General features: G+C 36.6%; 1 protein-coding gene across 6 annotated transcripts; it reads left to right on the forward strand.

Annotated features, from left to right (window-relative positions):
• The first annotated feature begins 772 nt into the window (after nt 1-772).
• On the forward strand, nt 773-19163 carry vps54 (VPS54 subunit of GARP complex). 6 transcript variants are annotated; one of them, XM_058771167.1, is made up of 24 exons: nt 773-915; nt 2948-3124; nt 4035-4276; nt 5550-5631; nt 5751-5785; nt 6490-6621; nt 7396-7781; nt 7879-8005; nt 8947-8976; nt 9189-9296; nt 9381-9433; nt 9515-9611; nt 10658-11025; nt 12447-12573; nt 12716-12897; nt 12973-13085; nt 13222-13285; nt 13371-13476; nt 13568-13655; nt 15690-15811; nt 15886-15966; nt 16039-16146; nt 16230-16324; nt 17269-19163. In XM_058771167.1, exons 2-24 carry the CDS (start codon nt 2977-2979, stop codon nt 17372-17374), a joined length of 3000 nt encoding a protein of 999 aa, XP_058627150.1. In that variant the 5' UTR covers nt 773-915; nt 2948-2976; the 3' UTR covers nt 17375-19163. The 6 variants fall into 6 exon arrangements, with proteins under 6 accessions (XP_058627150.1, XP_058627171.1, XP_058627177.1 ...); XM_058771188.1 differs by having other exon boundaries at nt 12450-12573; XM_058771181.1 differs by having other exon boundaries at nt 786-858.
• The last annotated feature ends 357 nt before the right edge of the window (nt 19164-19520 follow it).

The raw sequence follows: 19520 nt of genomic DNA on the forward strand, positions 1-19520 counted from the left end.
ATGAATGAATTAAAATACATAGTAAAAAAATGTATGAATGAATGAGAATAATGCAAAAATGTAACAGAAAAGGCAGAAAACAACGAATGAAAGAAATTAATGAAAAATAATCAGAACAAGTTACTGTATGTATTTATTTAGCAACAAAGAACATACAAGCATAAAGACAAATAAAATATCCTAAGAGAGTTTTTCATGAAATGGACTAAAGTGTATTATATTATATCATAGTTGAAAACTGTATTGCTTTTGCATTTTCACAGAAATATTTTTGTATTGTTCCTAAAGAATAATGTTAATTAATATTAATATGCATACTTCACCTATTTTTTTAAATTTTAATATAGAAAAGAAATAAGGAAAGAGAAAAGCTGCATGAATGAACAGAAATACATAAATTGCAAGCACAAAAATTAATGAAATATTGAATGAATGAATGAAGACAGAAAAGACAAAAAAAAGTAAATATAAACAAAAATAATTCATGAGTTCTTTAAAGAATTCAAATATATGTCGATATCTTTCTTGAAAATAGTAAAAGAAGGTGCATTTATGAAAGTAACGTTAACTTACGTTACATGTAATTTTTCGAGGAACAATAAAATAATACAATAATTATAAGCTCAGTATGAAAAGTGTCTATTGTCAAAGAGTCTCCAAAGTCACGTATTTTTGGCTAATACAAAAGCATGGCTACTTTTTTACAAACAACGAATCGAAAGACTTTATGACGGAGTGAGGTTCGTCTTGAATTCGTTGACAAGTGTAAACCGGAAGTACCTTGGTTTCGCGCGCAGTGTATTATGGGCCGGTGGCCGGCGGACCGCAGAGTTAGTGATCTGATCCGTCAGTGAGGATGTGAGTGGGATCTGACGATATTATGATCGCCAGGAGCTGCTTTATTTCATCTAACAGGTACTCGAGAGGCGCTGCGGTGTTTGTGAGCGTGTGAGGCGCTTTAACGGAGCGGAAGCGGATGTTTATTGTGATTAGCGCTCAGGCTAACAGCGGCTCATTACGTGGAAGCGTACAATAACAAACACAACACACCAAACTACTGAATCTGCAGTGAAAACCATCAGAAATCACACACATATGCTCTTAAAATGTGTAATTAGACGTCTTTGTGTCAGTTAAAGCGAATGCGATGGAGTTATTAGCGCTGAGGTGATTGTGTTGCTCATAACAGGTGATTTTATTATTAATTATTATGTATAAATAATCATACATCATGTTCTACATCTGTGAAATAACATAAAGCGGAGGTTTGTGTCTCTACATCACTTTTATAGTGATTAAAATAAGATACTCAGTGGGGTCGAGCTGTCATTGAAAGGTTTCTGGGTAAAGAAGCGTCTATAAAACAATATAACGTTACATAGTTAATTAAGTTTGAATGAAGTGAGAGGCTTCATTGTGAGTTGATGATTGATCTGTGATTTGATCAGTTCTCAGCTGACTGATGCTGCACTTCATCTGTCATATGTCCTGTCTTATCCATTAAAAATCATTAATTATTCAATATGTCAGTATTTAGTATTGGAGTGCACTGGCATTTAATTATTTGGAAATTTCCTGGTTTCATGCTAGAAGCCCTGTTAATTCGGGCTGAAAGACATTGATATATATATATATGTAGGTCACAATGCAAAACCAGCGATGAATTTTCGATATAAAGTATAGTTTTATATGTATTTGTGGAGTGAAATTTGATTAATCAGTTGAATCTTGCAATCATTTCCAGTTGACATTTGACCCAAAATTAAAAATTAAATGATAAAATAAAACTTAAACAATTTAAAATGTAAATTATTTCCAAGAAATACTGCTTTTCGAGAAAGAAATGTGGTCAGTTATGAAAGTGACATTTAACCCATTAAGAATATTTTTGGATAGGATTTAATTTATATCTTATGAAAATGTTTTAGGTAATTGTTTATTTAATTTATGTAAAATTTTATATATATATATATATATATATATATATATATATATATATATATATATATAAAAATTTCTCTCAAATCTAAATTAGGTTCTGGCCAAAAAAAATGCAGTTTGTTTAGTTGTGCAGTTTTTATTAATTTTTATTATAATTAATTTAATTATTTACTTATTTTTTGCCTAACACTGAGAATTTGTAGAAAAATGTGCTCAGTTATCATAAAAATACTGTCACAATGCAAAAAAACCCCACATTAATCCGTTGAATCTTGCAAACATATCCAGTTGTCATTTAACCCAAAATTTAAAAAAAGTATTAATTTTCTTTACGTAAGGCATGGTTTTGTATTTCTTTTGAGTCTTTGAGTGAAGTTCATGGGTGATTTGTGGTTGGTGTGGGCTTTGTCTTGTGTAGTCTTTATAGAGCAGCGTGGGCTCTTCCTGCTCTCTGACTCTGCAGCAGCTGAAGTCAAACCGCAGCGCACACAAGTGAAACCTCTGCACTTTCCGTTCTCCTTCTGAATGATTAGAAAGCAGACGCGAGCCAAGCAGATCTCCCCTTCACACTAGTCCAGGGTCAGAGTCCAGTTTTCTCAGTATCTGCTCACTCAGGTGTGAAATCTGCTCTGAAAATTTGATCAAACAGCTAAAAGTGATTCAGATCGCTGAGCTGCAGGACATTAGGGGTGTGTGTGCATCTCATTTCATCTTCGTCTTAACGGTTTTCGCTCTGACTCACTTGTTTTTGTGCTCGGTGTGGGCGGAACAGATATTGTGCTGATTATATTAATAACGAGTGTGTCACGGGGAATTTTGAATGAATCTCTTGTGTTTTTTATGTTCGAACCTGTTTTCCATCATTCAGCTGATACGTTTAGTATTACACAGCTGTTTAAACCAATCCGACATTAGTTTGAAGGGAAATCTAGTGCTTTTCTTCAAAAGGACAGGTACTTCCTGTGCTGGCAGGAAGTTGATGTGTGTTCTTGTGCTCTCCTTCCAGTCAGCCTCGTATGTGAGGGATCCGCAGTGATGTCCTCCAATCAGGGCTCGTCTCCGATCGCTCAGTCCGGCGGCCCCAGTGATGGGCTCTTCAGGAAGCCCAGGGACCCGTCGATGGCCCCCAGACACTATCGGACGCCGCGCTCCTTACCGGACGTCTGTCCTAAAGAGCCCACCGGTGAGAGACCTGCTGCCTTCCGCTTAGAAAGCCTACTTCACACGCTTTTGAAGAAGTTAATTGTAATCAGATGTTTTTTAGTTATTGTTCTGTATAACTGAAGTGTTATTATAGTATAATTGATATATTTTGTTTTTATTTTTATATTTTCTGTTTTTAGTTTAATTTCAGTTAAAGAAATTTATTGACTTTGTTGTGGTTTTGTCATGTTAATATCATTTTTTTTTTTTTTATATATATGTCTATATTTGTCTATTTTATGTGTGTCTAGTTTTACTTTTTTATTTTCTGTTATTTTAGTTTTCAAAGCAAACTAAATGAAAATGGGAAATGTTGCCTTGGCAACTAGCTGAAATAAAATAAGTTTAAAATAAAGATAATAAAAAGTTTAAATAAAGATTTTTACACTTTATTTTATTTCAATTAAATGTTCATTTATTTCAAGTAATAAATGCAGTTTTTAATGGTTTTTGTTGACTTTAGTCAGTCCAAAAACCACCAATACCAGTTTATTATATTTTATTTAGTTTAGTTTTATCTTATTTTAGTACCGCAAGTTAAACTTATTTTATTTTAAACACAGTTATTTGTCAAAGCAACATTTGTCATGTCATTTTTACCAAAATCTATTTGACTAGTTTTAGTTGTAGTATATGAGAAATTAAAAAAATGTGAAATTTGAAAATTAGAATTTTGAAAAAAAAAAAAAAATGTAATTGTAGTTTTTTAAAATATTTATTTTATGTTTGTTTCTATTTCTGTTTATTTTCTTTTTCATTTTAAGTTACAACATTTTTGGGGGGTTTAAGTTGATTATAATAGCTCTGGGTAAATGTCTGTCTAAAAGCCTTCAAAGCCTTGTTTTGTAAAGTAAATGAGTCTTGCTGACCCCCTGTCGTCGTCTGTACAGGTGAGGGTCGTGCTCTCTGTGACGGGCCGTCCGTTGTGGCCGACCAGCACCGCTGGACTGTGTATAACTCTAAAGTGAACCTCCCCGCGGCCCTGAACGACCCCAGGCTGGCCAAGAGAGAGTCGGACTTCTTCACTAAGACGTGGGGCCTGGACTTCACCGAGACTGACGTCATGCCTTCATTCTACCTGCCCAACATCAGCCGAGAACACTTCAGCTCCTACCTGCAGGAGACGGCTCAGGTGACAGCAGCGTCTCAATTATTCACACACTGCCTTCTGAAACCGGCCCCTGCACCGTCTACATAGACATGGTCATAACGGTCTTCACAACTCATAATGGGACTGATTTGCCGGTGATTTGTGCCTGTGACGCTCTAATAAGCACCAATGTTTTATTAACTGAAACTATTAAAATCATTTTTATAATCTAAATAAGGCTGAAATAAAATATGTGGATGGAATATGGATGGAAAAGCTTAAAAAAAAAAAAAAAAAAAAAAATTAGAAACTGAAATAAAATTATATTGTTTAAAATTAGAATTGTTTCCTTGGTACTGAAAAAATACGTATATTTTGAAGTACTAAAATTACTAAAACTGAATTAAAAATAATTTAAAGGTAAATAGAAATATATAAAACTAATACAAATGACAAAAGCGCATAAAATTACAAAAATTTAAATAAAAGCTGAAATTATTTAAAGAATAAAGCTCATTTAAAAGTATATAAAAATACTAATAGTATAGACGCATAAAATAAAAAAAATAAAAATGGAAAATATTAAAATAAAATCTAGTTGAAAATATTAATAAATACCATAATAGTATAAGTAGTAATATTTTAAATAATAATAATATTATATAAATGATACCACCAATAATTATAGCACATATAGCACACACAAATATTGAGGTAAATAACTTAAGTCAGTTGAAGGGCTGAAATTACTAAAATTGAAATGAAAATAAAATAAAGCAAAGCTAAATAAAAATATTAAAAAAAGAAGACAATAAAAACAACAAAAGCATATAAAATTACTAAAAGTTAAACTAATGTAAAAGAGTAAATATATAATAAAAGCTTATTCATAATATCAATGCATACTATAATAATGTACAAATAATACTAGAATAACAACCAACACACAGCACACAAAATGATTAAAATAGATGATTTTAAAATCAGCTTTGTTGCTGTCTATGTAGGCATCTCACTGAGGGTGTGTTAATAGACACTGAGGGTCTTGTTCTGTTGAGCTGGAGAAGTATGTATGTTGTCTGGGTTGGTGTGTTTATCTCTCACACTCGTGAGAACTCGGGCTGGGCTCCAGACGATGGCAGGCTGTTTGTCTCTGTGGTTTTCTGAAGGTTACGTGACTCTGCTTTTCCACCGGTGGCTCTGCTTTTAGTTGTCAGCTGGTTCTGTTCTGCGTGCCTGGATCGGAAAGTCAGAATCTGTTTTGTAAATGTTTCTGTCGAGGGTCTCACGCTGACTGTTTGTTTGTGTCTCTCAGAGGGAGAGGATTCACGAACGCTGTAAGAACATTTGCCCGAGCAAAGACGATCTGTCAGTGCCCACCATCACCAATAATCACGGTGCGCTTGAGTTTGAACAATAATGTGTGCCAGCATACAAACATGCACTTAAAAGCTGTATTGTGATTGGAGGAACTCGAATGAATCTGTTTTGTGTTTGTGGCTCATTTGTCTTGTAGATAAAGCCAGAGCTGAACTGGAGCAGGTGCCCAAGGTGAGAACTCAAGCTTGAAAACCACGTTCAGTTTCTCCATGCAGAAATCTTCCAAAAGAGGTTGTGAAGTGATGATATTCACTTAAAGTGTGTGAAAGTTTGAAGAAATGATTCGTTTTATTGATCAGAATTACATTGTTGATCAGAATTGACAGTAAAGACATTTATAATGTTACGAAAGATTTCTTACGAAAAACTTTTTATTCATCAAAGAATCTTGAAAAATAAAATACATCACAGTTTCCACAAAAATATGAAGCAGCACAACTTTTTGTTTTCTTAATTGATAATGATCAGAAATGTTTCTTGAGCAGCAAATCAGCATATATCATGTGACACTGAAGACTGGAGTAATTAAAAATTCAGATTTGATCACAGGAATAAATTACATTTGAACATATATTCAAATAGAAAACAGTTGTTTTGAACTGCAGTTATATTTTACTGTTTTACTGTATTTGTTTGATCAAATAAATGCAGAAGAGAGACTTGCTTCAAAGATAGATCTGCTTTAAACCAAAGTATGAAATGATGTTTGTCATCTTTACTTGAAGAAGTTTATGAAATCCCTGTGGAGAAAATGAATGGAAAATTCTTCTGGATCTGAGTCTGCTTAAAAAGCGTGTGTCACCATTGCTCTCTTAGTTTAAAAAGGGCAAAAGTTTCCATGCCTCTTGACTTCCTTCTTTCTTCGTCTCCCTCAGATCTTCATGAAGCCTGAGTTTGTGCTGAATGATCCAGCCACGTTTAACGCCGTGTTGCCGTGGTCTCACTTCAGCGTCGCTGGGGGCAAGAACAGCCGAGATGTTGCATCGTCACGGTTACTGCAGGAAAAGGTGCCAATCTGTCATTATTTGGTACCATAACTTGTCACCAGCAATCAGTGTTATATGAGTAAGATTACAATACTTGTATAGTTCTTAATAAAAAAAATCATATTTTGCATGCGATTGTCATGCGCATCTCGTCAGTAAAGCCGGTTCTGTGATTAGTAGTAAATCTCCATCACGTGCTCTCAGACAGAGCGGCATTTAATACACAGAGCTGTAGATCACTGACAAGCTACGCAATATCACGTTCAATATCGCAGGCGATTCATCTGCGGTTCTGAGCGCGAATTGCGTAGCTTGTCGGTGAACTATGTTTTTAGTAATTTTGTTGTGGTTTTGTAATTTTTATTAGTTTGTAAATTTGCCTGTAGTTTTATTTTAGTGTGTCAAGACAATTAAAATGAAAACAATTGTTTTGACAACTAGCTCAAGTTTTTATTTTATTTTATTTCAGTTACATTTATTTTATTTCCAAGTAACAAACTTATTTTATTATTTTTTTATTATTTATTTTTTTATTTTTATAAAATATGCCAATATGGTAATTTTAAAATTTAATTTTAATATACTTATTTTTCAATATAAATATTAACAAATTAGGTGTTTCTCAATTAAATATTTCTTCTGGTTTTTCAAGTAGCCCTAAACTTCAAGATACATAAACAGTCATGACATAAATAACAATGAACAATTAAACAAATAAAACAGTAGTACAAGTACATAAATGAAGCGAAGAGTCTATCCCGTGGTAAAAATCTGTGAATCTCTGTCTGTGTGCAGTTGAGTCACTATCTGGACGTGGTGGAGGTGAGCATCGCTCGGCAGATCTCTCTCCGCTCCGAGGCCTTTTTCCACGCCATGTCGTCGCAGCACGAGCTCCAGGACCGTCTGCGAGAAACGGCGGACGCTGTGGCTAAGCTCCGCGCGCGCACCGCTGCCATCGACCGCGTGATGTGCCGCGGGCCGCTGCGAGCGCTGCGGGACGCCCTGACCCACAACAACTGCATTAAACTACACAACAAACTCAAGCTGATGGCCGCCGTGCACCAGACGCAGCCCACGGTGCAGCTGCTCCTCTCCACCTCAGAGTTCGTGGGGGCGCTGGAGCTCATCGCCACCACCAAAGAAGTGCTGCAGCAGGAACTGCAGGGGATTCACAGCTTCAGGTGCGCAAACACACGCACGCACGCTAACCAGGAAACATACTAGAAGGATAGGAATGTGCAATGCATGCTGCTTACTTCCTGCTATTTGTGTCCGCAGACATTTGGGTTCTCAGCTCTGTGAGATGGAGAGGTTGATCGATAAGATGATGGTGGCCGATTTCTCCACGTATGCTCAGAGCGATCTCAATAGACCCTTCGAGGAGGACAGTCAGGTCCTGGAGAAGGTCAGATGTCTTTCATGTGTCACCAGGAATCAAATGTGCCTTGATCTTCTGAAATAAGAGTTCATTGTAGTGTGACAACATTGTAGTGCACACAACTTCCTCTTAAAAGAGCATTTATCATAGCTAAACTACAAAAATGTATGCGGATGTATCTTATTCAAAGTGTAAGTTTGGGATCAGTGAGTTTTTAAATCTCTTCTGCTCACCAAGGCTGCATTTATTTAATCAAAAATAGACATTTTTAAAAAAAATATTATTATAGTTAAAATAGCAGTTTTCTATGTGAATGTTAAAATGTAATTGATTCCTGTGATCAAAGCTGAATTTTCAGCATCATTCCTCCAGTCTTCAGTGTCACATGATCCTTCAGAAATCACTCTAATATTCTGATTTGCTGCTCAAGAAACATTTATTCTTAATATCAGTTGAAAAAAGTTGTGCTGCTTCATATTTTAGTGGAAACCTTGAAAAATGTTATTTTTCAGAATTCTTTGATGAATAGAAAGCTCAAAAAACAAGCATTTATTTAAAATAGAAGTATTTTGTAGCATTATAACTGTCTTTACTTATAAATTTACTTTATCAATTTAATGCATCCTTTCTGAATCAAAGTATCAAACAATTTCAAATAAACACTCACTGGCCCTAAACTTTTGACGCTTTTTTTGGTCACATGAAAACCCAGGCATGCTGGCATTGGTGCAGATTTTTTCCAAATCCGTCACTTCTTTTCAAATGCGAAACTGAACTTGAGAGTAAATGTCGAAGTTGAACATGAATTGTTTGAAGCAGACCACAGCAGCGGTTTCCAGTGCCCAGGTGTGAATGCATTTAGCCCTGTAAATCTGATCATGTGACTGCGCTCGGTAAATCAGGTCATAATTGTCTTGGATGTGGGCCAGTGTTGGTTTGAGGTTACAGTGTGAGATCTTCTCATACAGGTCACAGAGCAGCCTGCAGCTTCAGGAAAGGTTGGTCACGCTCCAGATCCCACGCCGACCTGCAAAACAAACCGCCGCTTGCATTTAATTTCCTTAATGAAAGTACAAAACCACAGACGATGATCGTGAAATCTGATTCATTGTAATTGGAAATCAAATCAAGACAATCTCAGCAGCATGTGTTATGGGTGATGATTTAATTTGATTATGATTATCTGAGTGTGTGTGTGTGTTTATCACAGGATCGCTTGCAGTCTCTGGTCTTTGGCCTGTTGAGACAGAGGAAGCTGGATTTCCTGGACATCTACAGCGAGGAGATGGTGCGCGCCGCCAAGAACGTCGTTCGACAGGTACGGCACATGACAGACACACGAGACGGAGCAGAAAAGTGGAAAATCAGATCAAAAATGAATGTTTCTCTTTCTTCCCTGCAGTGTGTTGTGAAGTCCGTGTCGCAGATCAGTGAGATCGATGCAGACACTGTCAAGTGAGTTATGAACACATGTATTCAGTGTAAATATGACAGCACTGTTCATCACAGCTGACGGCGTGTCTGTGTGTGATGTAGGTTTCATGAGCAGATGCGCTTGATGACGTTTCATCAGTGGTTTGATCTGCTGCTGGATATTTTTGAACACTTCATCCTGTTCCTCAAGAGGATCAAGGTAACGTAACATGTTCTTCAAGACATTAAGCAAAAACCCTGACAAAACACAGTATGTGTCTTAAACCACTTTTTGAGCAGCCAACGACATTCAGAACGCTTCACTCAGTCAACACGACGTCAAAATAGACTCTTAATAGACGTTCCTGCTCTTATTAATCTGTAAATCAACACGTACTGGTTCTGCCTTTGAAACAACTTTCATTTTTGGCTGACCTGGGTCATGTAGGCTATTAGTCGATGTAAACAATACTCAAATAGCTGTTGAGTCAGTTTAGATTTACTGCATTGTCATGCTAATAGAAAATGCAGTTGTTTCATAACAGTTATGATAAATATAATACAGATTACTATGTTAATAGCATGTAAGGGTCTACTATTTTAGTATTATTTATATCCTGTAATAGTATTTAATAATATTTTTATTAAACCTATTTTTATGTTTTTGTTTTAGTAATTTTATGTTCTTTTGGCATTTGATTTTAGTTTTTGTATATTTAATATTTCTATTTAGCTTTATTTATTTCCTTAAAAATTTCATTTTATAGCATAGGCAGCATTTGTAATTTTTGTTTTTTGTAAGTTCATGTTTTAGTTTTTCATCTATTTATTTTTTTTATTTTGATATTTTCAGTTTTAATTTTAGTTTAATTTCTTGTGCTTTTGTCCTTTTTAAATTATTTTTTTATTAGTTTTTTAAAAATAATTTTATTTAGCTTAAATTTATTTTTATTTAAGTTTTAGTCATTTTAACTTGAACTTTCAATAAATCATTTCTAATTTTCATTCATTCATCTAATATTTAGATTTTATTTTGATAGTTTCAATTTCATTGTAATTTTAATTTGGGTTACATATTTTATTAATAAGTAGATTTAAAAAAAAAATCATTTTAGTACTAAAACTTGTTTTATTTCAGTTGATTTCCACATTTAACATTTATTATTTACTATTAATATTTTATATTATTTTTAGCTTTATTTTAGTTAGCAAAGTATTTTTTAGTTAGTTTTTGTTAATGTGCAGTCTCACCGATGTTTGTTTCAGGCTACGCTCAGCGTAATCCGCAACGTGGTGCTGGAGGTGCTGGACAGCAGCCAGAGGAGTCGGCTAGCAGACGTTTCCTCGGCAACCAATCATTCTGACGGCAGGACCAATGAGGACGAAGAGGAGGAGGAGTCCGTAGGCGGAGAGGCGGAGCTGGCGTATCTCACGCACGAGGGGCTGTTCATCAGCGATGCGCTGAATGAAGCGGAGCAGCGCAGTAACGCGGCAGCACATGCGCAGACGAGAGCGCAGACACGCACAGACGCCTGCGGGAGCGACTCGGCCTCCGCAACCACCGAATCTTCCTCCAGCAGGGAACACAACTCCAACACTACCTCCTCCGTGCCCATAGGGGGCGCTGCTGCGATGTGAGTTACACTGCATGCTGTTAGCATTACAGAAACATACTATTCATGGGTTCCAAAGACGTCACTTCCGCTATGCTCGCCGCCATATTTGTGTCCGATGTGACAACGAGCACAGCATATCTCTATGAGGTTTAATAGATAATATTAATATATTGAAATAATAAATTACCTTTTACTACCATTTCTGCAATAACATTTCAGTTACAAATGCTTTTTATGCTCTCAAAATGTATGCCATATGTATGCATGTAGGCTATGTCCTAAAATATTACACCACTTGTGCAGCCAGTCACAATTCACAAAGGTAATTTACTCAGGAGGTTTTTTTCTTTCTTTCTTTTTTTTTTTTTTTGTATGACAAATTCAATAATATGATAAATATATAGGTTTAGCAAAACAAATGTGATTATTTTTGAGAATCTTGTGATTATTTTTATACACCTGTAAATATATATATATATATGGATAATGCAGCATATCTACCTTTAAAAGTCTGGGGTGAGAGAGATTTTTTTAAAAGATATGCATACGTCTGTTCAAGAAATATGCATTAATCTTATCAAATGTGACAAAGACTTAAAATGTTACAAAGTATTCTATTTCAAGTAAATGCTGTTCTTTTTATTCATCAAAAAATACTGAAAAAGTATCCACAAAATTCACAAGCATATGAAGCAGCACAACTGTTAATAATCAAAAATGTTTCTTGAGCAGCAAATCAGCATATTAGAATGATTTCTGAAGGATCATGTGACACTGAAGATTGAAAATTCAGCTTTACATTACAGGAGTACATTACATTTGAACACATATTCAGTTAAAGAACAGTTATTTTAAATTATAATAATATTTCACTATATTGTTGTGTTTGCTGTATTATTGATTAAATAAATGCAGCCTTGGTGAGCAGAAGAGACCTCTTTCATAATTATTAAAGGTTTTTCAAAATAATATTTTACATACTGAAATTATGTATTTTAGGGCTGTCAATTTTTTTTAAATACTTTTTGAGAAAAGTTTTCATAACATCTCATCACGAATTCTCATTACTATAATGCAAAAAAATAAAATAAAATTGTGATGAAATATACTGGAAATTAACCCTGATTTTAACGAGAATCACTAATTGGAGAATCATCATTTTTTTTCTTTTTCATTACAGTATTGGAAATTTGGCCATAAATATGCTTAATTATAAAGAAAATAATGTCACTATGAATACATTTTTTATAGTTTTAAACAAAGACTTAATATTTCTATTTGTTTATTTTTGTGTTGGGGCTGAAATACAACCTGGACATGTACTTTATTATTTTTTTCCCTTTATATGACCTGTTTAAGATTCTTTGTGTGACAATGTGAATAAGCCTCAGATTTACAGACCATGAAAATATTCTAAATATGTCTCATCCCTGTGGCAGCAGTGAGGACGTGATGCCGTCTGATCTGGAGTTGGGTCGGGTGGCCAATAACGTTCAGGAGCTGCTGTACACCGCCTCAGATGTCAGTCACGACCGCTGCATCAAAGTGCTCATGACGCGAGCCAAGGTAAACACACACACACACACACACACCTGAACTGGTTTGATCACTGTATCAGATCGCAGCTTTCAAATCTACCACTAAATTCCTTCAGCTTCCCCTGTCTGAGTTACGTAACGCTGACAGCTGTTGATGTGTGTGTGTGCAGGACGGCTCTCTGGAGCGCCTGAGCTCGTCAGAGTTTGTGTGTTTGAGTCAGGCGGTGGAGTCGTTCGTCTCAGACACGGAGGAGCTGTGCGGCCGTCGCAGCGTGAGCCTGAGGGGGGCGCTGCAGAGTCAGGCCTACCGCTTCGTGCAGCGCTTCCACGAGGAGCGCAAGACTAAACTCAGGTACAGCTGCTGTCAGTGAAGGAGAGCTCGGAGCTGTCAGAACTCAGTGAGTCACTGCTCGTTATGTGTGTGCAGTCTGCTGCTGGATAACGAGCGCTGGAAGCAGGCCGAGGTCCCGGCTGAGTTTCAGGATCTGGTGGACTCCATCGCTGACGGACGCATCACACTGCCTGACCGCAAACCCACTGGTAATAAACCCTCCTTTACTGTCGCAGTTTATTTGGCTTTAATAAACGTATTTTCAGGGATCCAGATTTCTTCTTTTTTTTTTTTCTTTCATAAATTATTATTATAAAATAATACAATTATTATTACTGCTACTAGGGTCCGAGGACAGGAAGCCCAGTGAGTTTCTGTGTGTCGATGGGGAGAAGTATGCTGTGGTCGGGTGAGATTTCAGTGCTGGAGCTTCATTTCACCGCTAGTTCTCTCTAGTCCCTATTGTGACCTTTAACCTTTGTGCGCTCTGACAGGACGGTGCTGCTGCTGATCCGGATGTTTCTGGAGTACTGCCAGTGTGTGAACGACATTCCCTCCATCACCTCCGACATCCTCACGCGCCTCGCCGACCTGCTCAAGGTGTGTGTGTGAGATGCTCAGTTCGTTCAGCTGAAGGCTGCACTGTGACATCGCTTGACTGACAGGTTGTGCTTTGTTTCCGTGGTGACAGCACTTCAACTCCCGCAGCTGTCAGCTGGTGCTGGGGGCGGGAGCTCTGCAGGTGGTCGGCCTGAAAACCATCACCACCAGAAACCTGGGTGAGAAAACACACACCACAACATCTCAGACGCAACAGGAATGATATTTACCAAAGCACACACAACCCTGAATCTGACAGCAAAACTTCGTTTGTCTAATGCCTTTCACAGGGTTACTGTGGGTCCTTAAAGGGTTAGTCCACCCAAAAATGAAAATTATCCCATGTTTTACTCACCCTCGAGGCATCCTCAGTGTATATGACTGACTTCTTTCAGACTAATCCAATGGGAGTTATATTAAAAATGATCCTGGCTCTTCCAAGTGTTTGAATGGAAGAAAGCGGTTGTTTTTGTTCGACAGTCCAAAAGTAGTCAAATAAAGCGCATCCATAATAAAGCGTGCCTCACACAGTTCCAGGGGGTGAATAAAGGCCTCCTGTAGCGAATCCATGCGTTTTTGTAAGAAAAATATCCATATTTAAAATGTTATAAGCAACTTTTTCTCACTTCAGCTGACTGTCATACGTGCGTAGCGTAAGCACCGGTGATTCGTGACGAACTCGGAAGCACGGAGGAGAGAGAACAAAACAAAACGCTGGTCACAAATTAGCACAAAATGAGGATTTGTAAAGACGAATGTAGGAGGATTTAAAGTGTTAGTTCACCCAAAAATGACAATTCTGTCATTAATTACTCACCCTCACATCGTTCCAAACCCATAAGACTTTCGTTCATCTTCTGAACACAAATTAAGATATTTTTGATGAAATCCGAGAGCTCTCTGACCCTCTCATAGACAGCAACACAACTGAAATGTTCCCAGCTCCAGAAACGTAGCAAGGATATCAATTAAATAGTCCGTGTGACATCAGTGATTCAACTGTAATGTTATGAAGCTATGAGAATTTTTTTGTGTGTAAAGAAAACAAAAATAACGGCTTTATTCATCAATTCTTCTCCTCCTCATCCCGTCTGCAGCAGTGCGCCTCCATTGTGGAAAGAGTATCAGGACACATGCACGTGCTTCCACTTCATGTAAACGATGCATGTTAACGTAAGCAGCACCATGCACATGCATTGTTTACATGAAGCGGAAGCGTGCGCAAAAATATAAAAAATATCTTAATTTGAGTTCTGAAGATGAACAAAGGTCTTATGGGATTAGAACGACATGAGGGTGAGTAATTAATGACAGAATTTTCATTTCAGTCATGGGTGAACTAACATTTTGGTTGCACAATAAACTCTATCTGGCATTTAATTCAATGTAAAGCAAAAACATTATTCAACACACTTAGTATATATATTTTAGCATCAGCACATTAAAGTCCGTTGCCTGTCTTTAAACAAGTTGTCATATCTGCAAAAATCCCATCTACCTCTAATTCATAGTTGACCCTCTAACTCTAGCACTCTCTATTCTAATTCTATTCTTTAAAAAAAAACTAACACTAGCTTCTCTATTATTTTTGTATTCTATCTATTTTCTTTTTATTTATTATACAATTAACAAAAGCAAAAAAGGCCTCTTAACGCGAGCTTGCGCTATTCTTTTTCTTTTCTGTTTTCATTTTATTTATTATATAATAAAAAAAAAACCTTGCTACGTGTCCTGCGTTAAGCTAACTGAGACTTGTTATAGCTCTTGCATATCATTGTTCTTTTGTTAATTTTGATTGCTTCCATTGTCCTCATTTGTAAGTTGCTTTGGATAAAAGCGTCTGCTAAATGATTAAATGTAAATATTAGCACACAAACCAATTTCAGTACATGTGTATCCATTAAATAAAACATGTCTTTAGCATTTTAAACTTGCATTTGCAATCAGAGATGCATCATTTATTTATTTTATTTTTTTATGTTTTATTGTTTATGTTTGTTCTCTATGGACACAAAGATTGCATTTTATTTGTGCAGCTTTTAAAAATATCTTAAAGTCTCTTTAATTTGATTTTTAAAACTGTACAAGATATTAGTCCATTTAAAGCAGAGAACTTTTCAAACACAATTTTCTGAAGTGTTTTGTGAAACAGGACATTGTCAGAGTCATGTGTGTGTGTGTGTGTGTGTGTGTGTGTGTGTGTGTGTCCTCAGCTCTGGCGTCTCGCTGTCTTCAGCTGGTGGTTCACTACATCCCTGTGATCCGAGCGCACTTTGAGACCAGACTGCAGCCCAAACAGTACAGCATACTGAGACACTTCGGCCACATCACCAAGGTAGACATCCTTACATCCACAAACCACTCAGTGACAACAGCTGTTCTTACTCTCTGTGTTGACTCTCTCTTCAGGACTATAATGATCACATCGCAGAGGTCTCTGCTAAACTAGTGGCCATCATGGACAGCATGTTTGAGAAGGCTCTGTCTAAGGTGGGTTTGCACCTGTGATCTCTGAGATGTTTGTGTGGTTTATCACGGCTGAAGCGTGTTTGTTGTCTGCAGTATGAGGTGAAGGCACCGATGCCGTCTGCGTGTTTGCGTAACGTGTGTAAACAGATGGCCAAAATGCACGAGGCCATTCATGAACTCTTACCGGAGGAGCAGACGCAGGTGAGACGCCACACGTGATGTTTGAGTCGTCAGTGTGAACCGAGATTATAAACTCATGGTGTTTATTGTGTGTTTGTGTGTAGATGCTGTTCCTCAGGATAAACGCCAGCTTTAAGCTGCATCTGAAGAGACAGTTAGCGCGGCTGGGAGTCGTCAATGACGGCGGACCTCAGAATGGGTGTGTGTGTGTGTTACAGCAATGAGAATCACCAGTGACTATGACGATTACAAAAATAGGCTTCATTTTATAGAAAACACTATTTACTGTAGTGTATCTTTTATTTTTCATATTTAAAAAATAATGTATATAAATGCATATAAATATTTATATATATACACACGGTGGCCGTGAGAGCTCAACTTGGGGCAACTTCAGAAAACACCTTCAAATTAAGAAAACATCTTCATCGATTTGACAGCAGGTGGTGCAAATGTTCACAACACAACCAAATAAAGATTTTTATTTGCAGTGCGTCTCTTTGTTTGTGTTGTGAGCATTTGCAGCGCTTGTGTTGTCAAATTGATGAAGTTGTTTTTTCTATTTGCAGCACATTGAGCTCTCTCGGCCACCATACACGTGTGTGTGTGTGTGTGTGTGTGTGTGTATATATATCTGTAAAGAGGAGTGGACCAAATATACATATATATACACACACACATTTTAATTTGCATACATAATAAAGTAGTAGTATTTTTATATATTTACAGTTGGTCAGAAGTTTACATACACCTTGCAGAATCTGCAAAATGTTTATTATTTTACCAAAATAAGAGGGATCATACAAAGTGCGTGTTATTGTTTATTTAGTACTGACAAGAGAAAATAGTTGAATTTATAAAAATGACCCCATTCAAAAGTTTACATCCCCTTGATTCTTAACACTGTGTTGTTCGCTGAATGATCCACAGCTGTGTTTTTTGTTTGGTGATAGTTGTTCATGAGTCCCTTGTTTGTCCTGAACAGTATATATATGATTTATAATATTATTTATAATATATATGATTTATAATCTTATTAAATTTTTTCTACTTTTATTTTAGTTTTAAATTTAATATTTCTTTTTTTTTACTATTATTTCCTATTAGTCTTTTATCACATAGAAACGCTTTCTCTCTCTGCAGGCTGGTGATGGTGGACGTGGCGTTTTACTCGGAGAACGTGCAGGCTCTGCGCTCTCTGGAGCGTCTGGACTTAAACATGCCGGAGATCTGGGAGCAGAAAAGGTGATGATGGACAGCTTGTCCCGGCCAATCAGGCCTCTCCGTCACGCCTGCCATCACGGTGACCAGCTCCGAGGTCAGTGGATGAACAGACTCGGGACTCGAGGTCTGGTTTGTTTCAATACCTCTGTGACACTGGAGTGATCCAGCAGCGCTCCTTCCCCAATCACTGACGCGCTCTTCACCTGTGACTGAGAGACTCCCGCGCTAACAGGACAGATTTCTTACGGAGATTAAATCAGGACAAGCTCGAGTGCAGCTGGGAATTGTGGGGAATAAGTTGTTTTGTTGTCGTAAAGCTGAGACGCGTCCTCAGTGCCTCCTTCAGTACCGCCACTACAGTGCAACTCTCCATTCGTGTGCAATCCTGTCTGATTATTGTTATTATTATTATTACTGCTGAATTATTTAATCACAGAGGAATCAAGGAATGGTTATTTATTTTAATAGATTTTGATGTTGATTGAGCAATCATGTTTTTGTTTTTTTTCACATAAAGCTTTCAGGTGATAACGGCCGGTTGGAGAACTAGTACTAAAAAGGGTTTTAAACACATTTTGCTGACTTGTTCTCTGATTTTCCACCAACATGAATATGATTTTAATGGCTGCTTTTGGTTTTCATGTTCAGAGTCGCTGAGTTGATGTATTAAACTCTGGAGGGTTAAAGGACAAGGATTCTAGTCCATTTTTATCGGGAGAGTCTGACTATTTAAATGAATAGTATAGTATCATACTTTATATGGTCTGCATGGAGAAGATCTGCTGTACTCATCTTCAAACTCAACAAAATCAGATAAAGCCTTTTACGATAATCAGGCTTAGATTAGTGCTGTCAAACGATTAATCGCATACACAATAATAGCTTTTGTTTACATAATATATGTGTGTGTGCTGTGTATATTATGTATAAATAAATACACACAAATTCATGTATGTATATATTTAAGAAAAAAAATTATTTATATATTTATATAAATATTAATGCATGTATATATTTTCAAAATATATACTGTGTGTGTGTGTGTATTTATTTATATATATATATATACATAATATATGTGTGCGCACTGTGCATATTTACTATGTAAACAAAAACTTTTATTTTGGATCATGCGATTAATCGTTTGACAGCACTAGTTTAAATACAAAAACTCTTCAAGATATTGGTTACACTGACTCCCGGAACCCTCTTATGCTAAATTATGAAATGTAATTTAAGTCGGAGGAGAAATGAAGAAGAGAGAGTTTCTGTGTTCACGCAAAGATTCAGCCAAGTCTTAAAATGAAAGGATTCTTCATGAAGATTCATCATTATAACTTCATGTCCATGCAGACTAGAGCATTAACTCGATTTCTCCAGCATCCACAGTATTACTGTAACCCCGCCTCCTCTCCTGTCTAATTTGAATAAATCGAGGCCTGTGATTGGTTGGTGTGAATGGAGACCGTTTTTAAATCACATATTGTTTTGCTGTGAGCTTCTGTCATTGACGATGGGCTTCTCTTCAGGAGGATCCATGTATCGCTTTATTTAACACTTGTTCTGTCCGGTTCAAAAGTGCCTAACCTTTTATTTGGTATCAAAAACTTCTGACTCAAACTGTACATTTGTGGGCTACAGTGCCTAATCTGTGTCTGTGTGTGTGTGTGTGTGTGTGTGTGTGAGACTGAATGAATGAGTGTGTGTTTTGAGGGCCCTCCTTGCGGCAAAGAAATATACTGATGGGAAACTCTTGTGGCATGCTTGACCTTTTAAAACGTGGCACTTTTTATTATTAATAAAGCCACAGTGAACATAAATAGTGTTGTTGGTTTTTGCTTGTAGGCTGTGTTTCCAAATCTAGCTACCTAGCTATTCCTTCATAACATATTTGGGCACCACAAAAGAGCAAATGAAGAGTTCGTTTGCAAAAACAGATAACCTCGTTCTTGAAAGTGCTCAAGAATCATGTATTTATTTATTTTTTTATCCTATTGGAATCAATTAATATCAATAAAAGTGCAATTAGGTTGTTTCGATTAAATAAAAAAATACAGCTAACTAACACAACAAAACACAATAAAAGCATGATAATAAAAAACATTTATGAAAATGAATAAAAACGGAGTTATCCGTTTTTGCAAATAAACTCTTCAAATGTAAATAGAAGT

This window comes from Onychostoma macrolepis, chromosome 01, assembly GCF_012432095.1.
Source record: "Onychostoma macrolepis isolate SWU-2019 chromosome 01, ASM1243209v1, whole genome shotgun sequence".
NCBI lineage: Eukaryota > Metazoa > Chordata > Actinopteri > Cypriniformes > Cyprinidae > Onychostoma > Onychostoma macrolepis.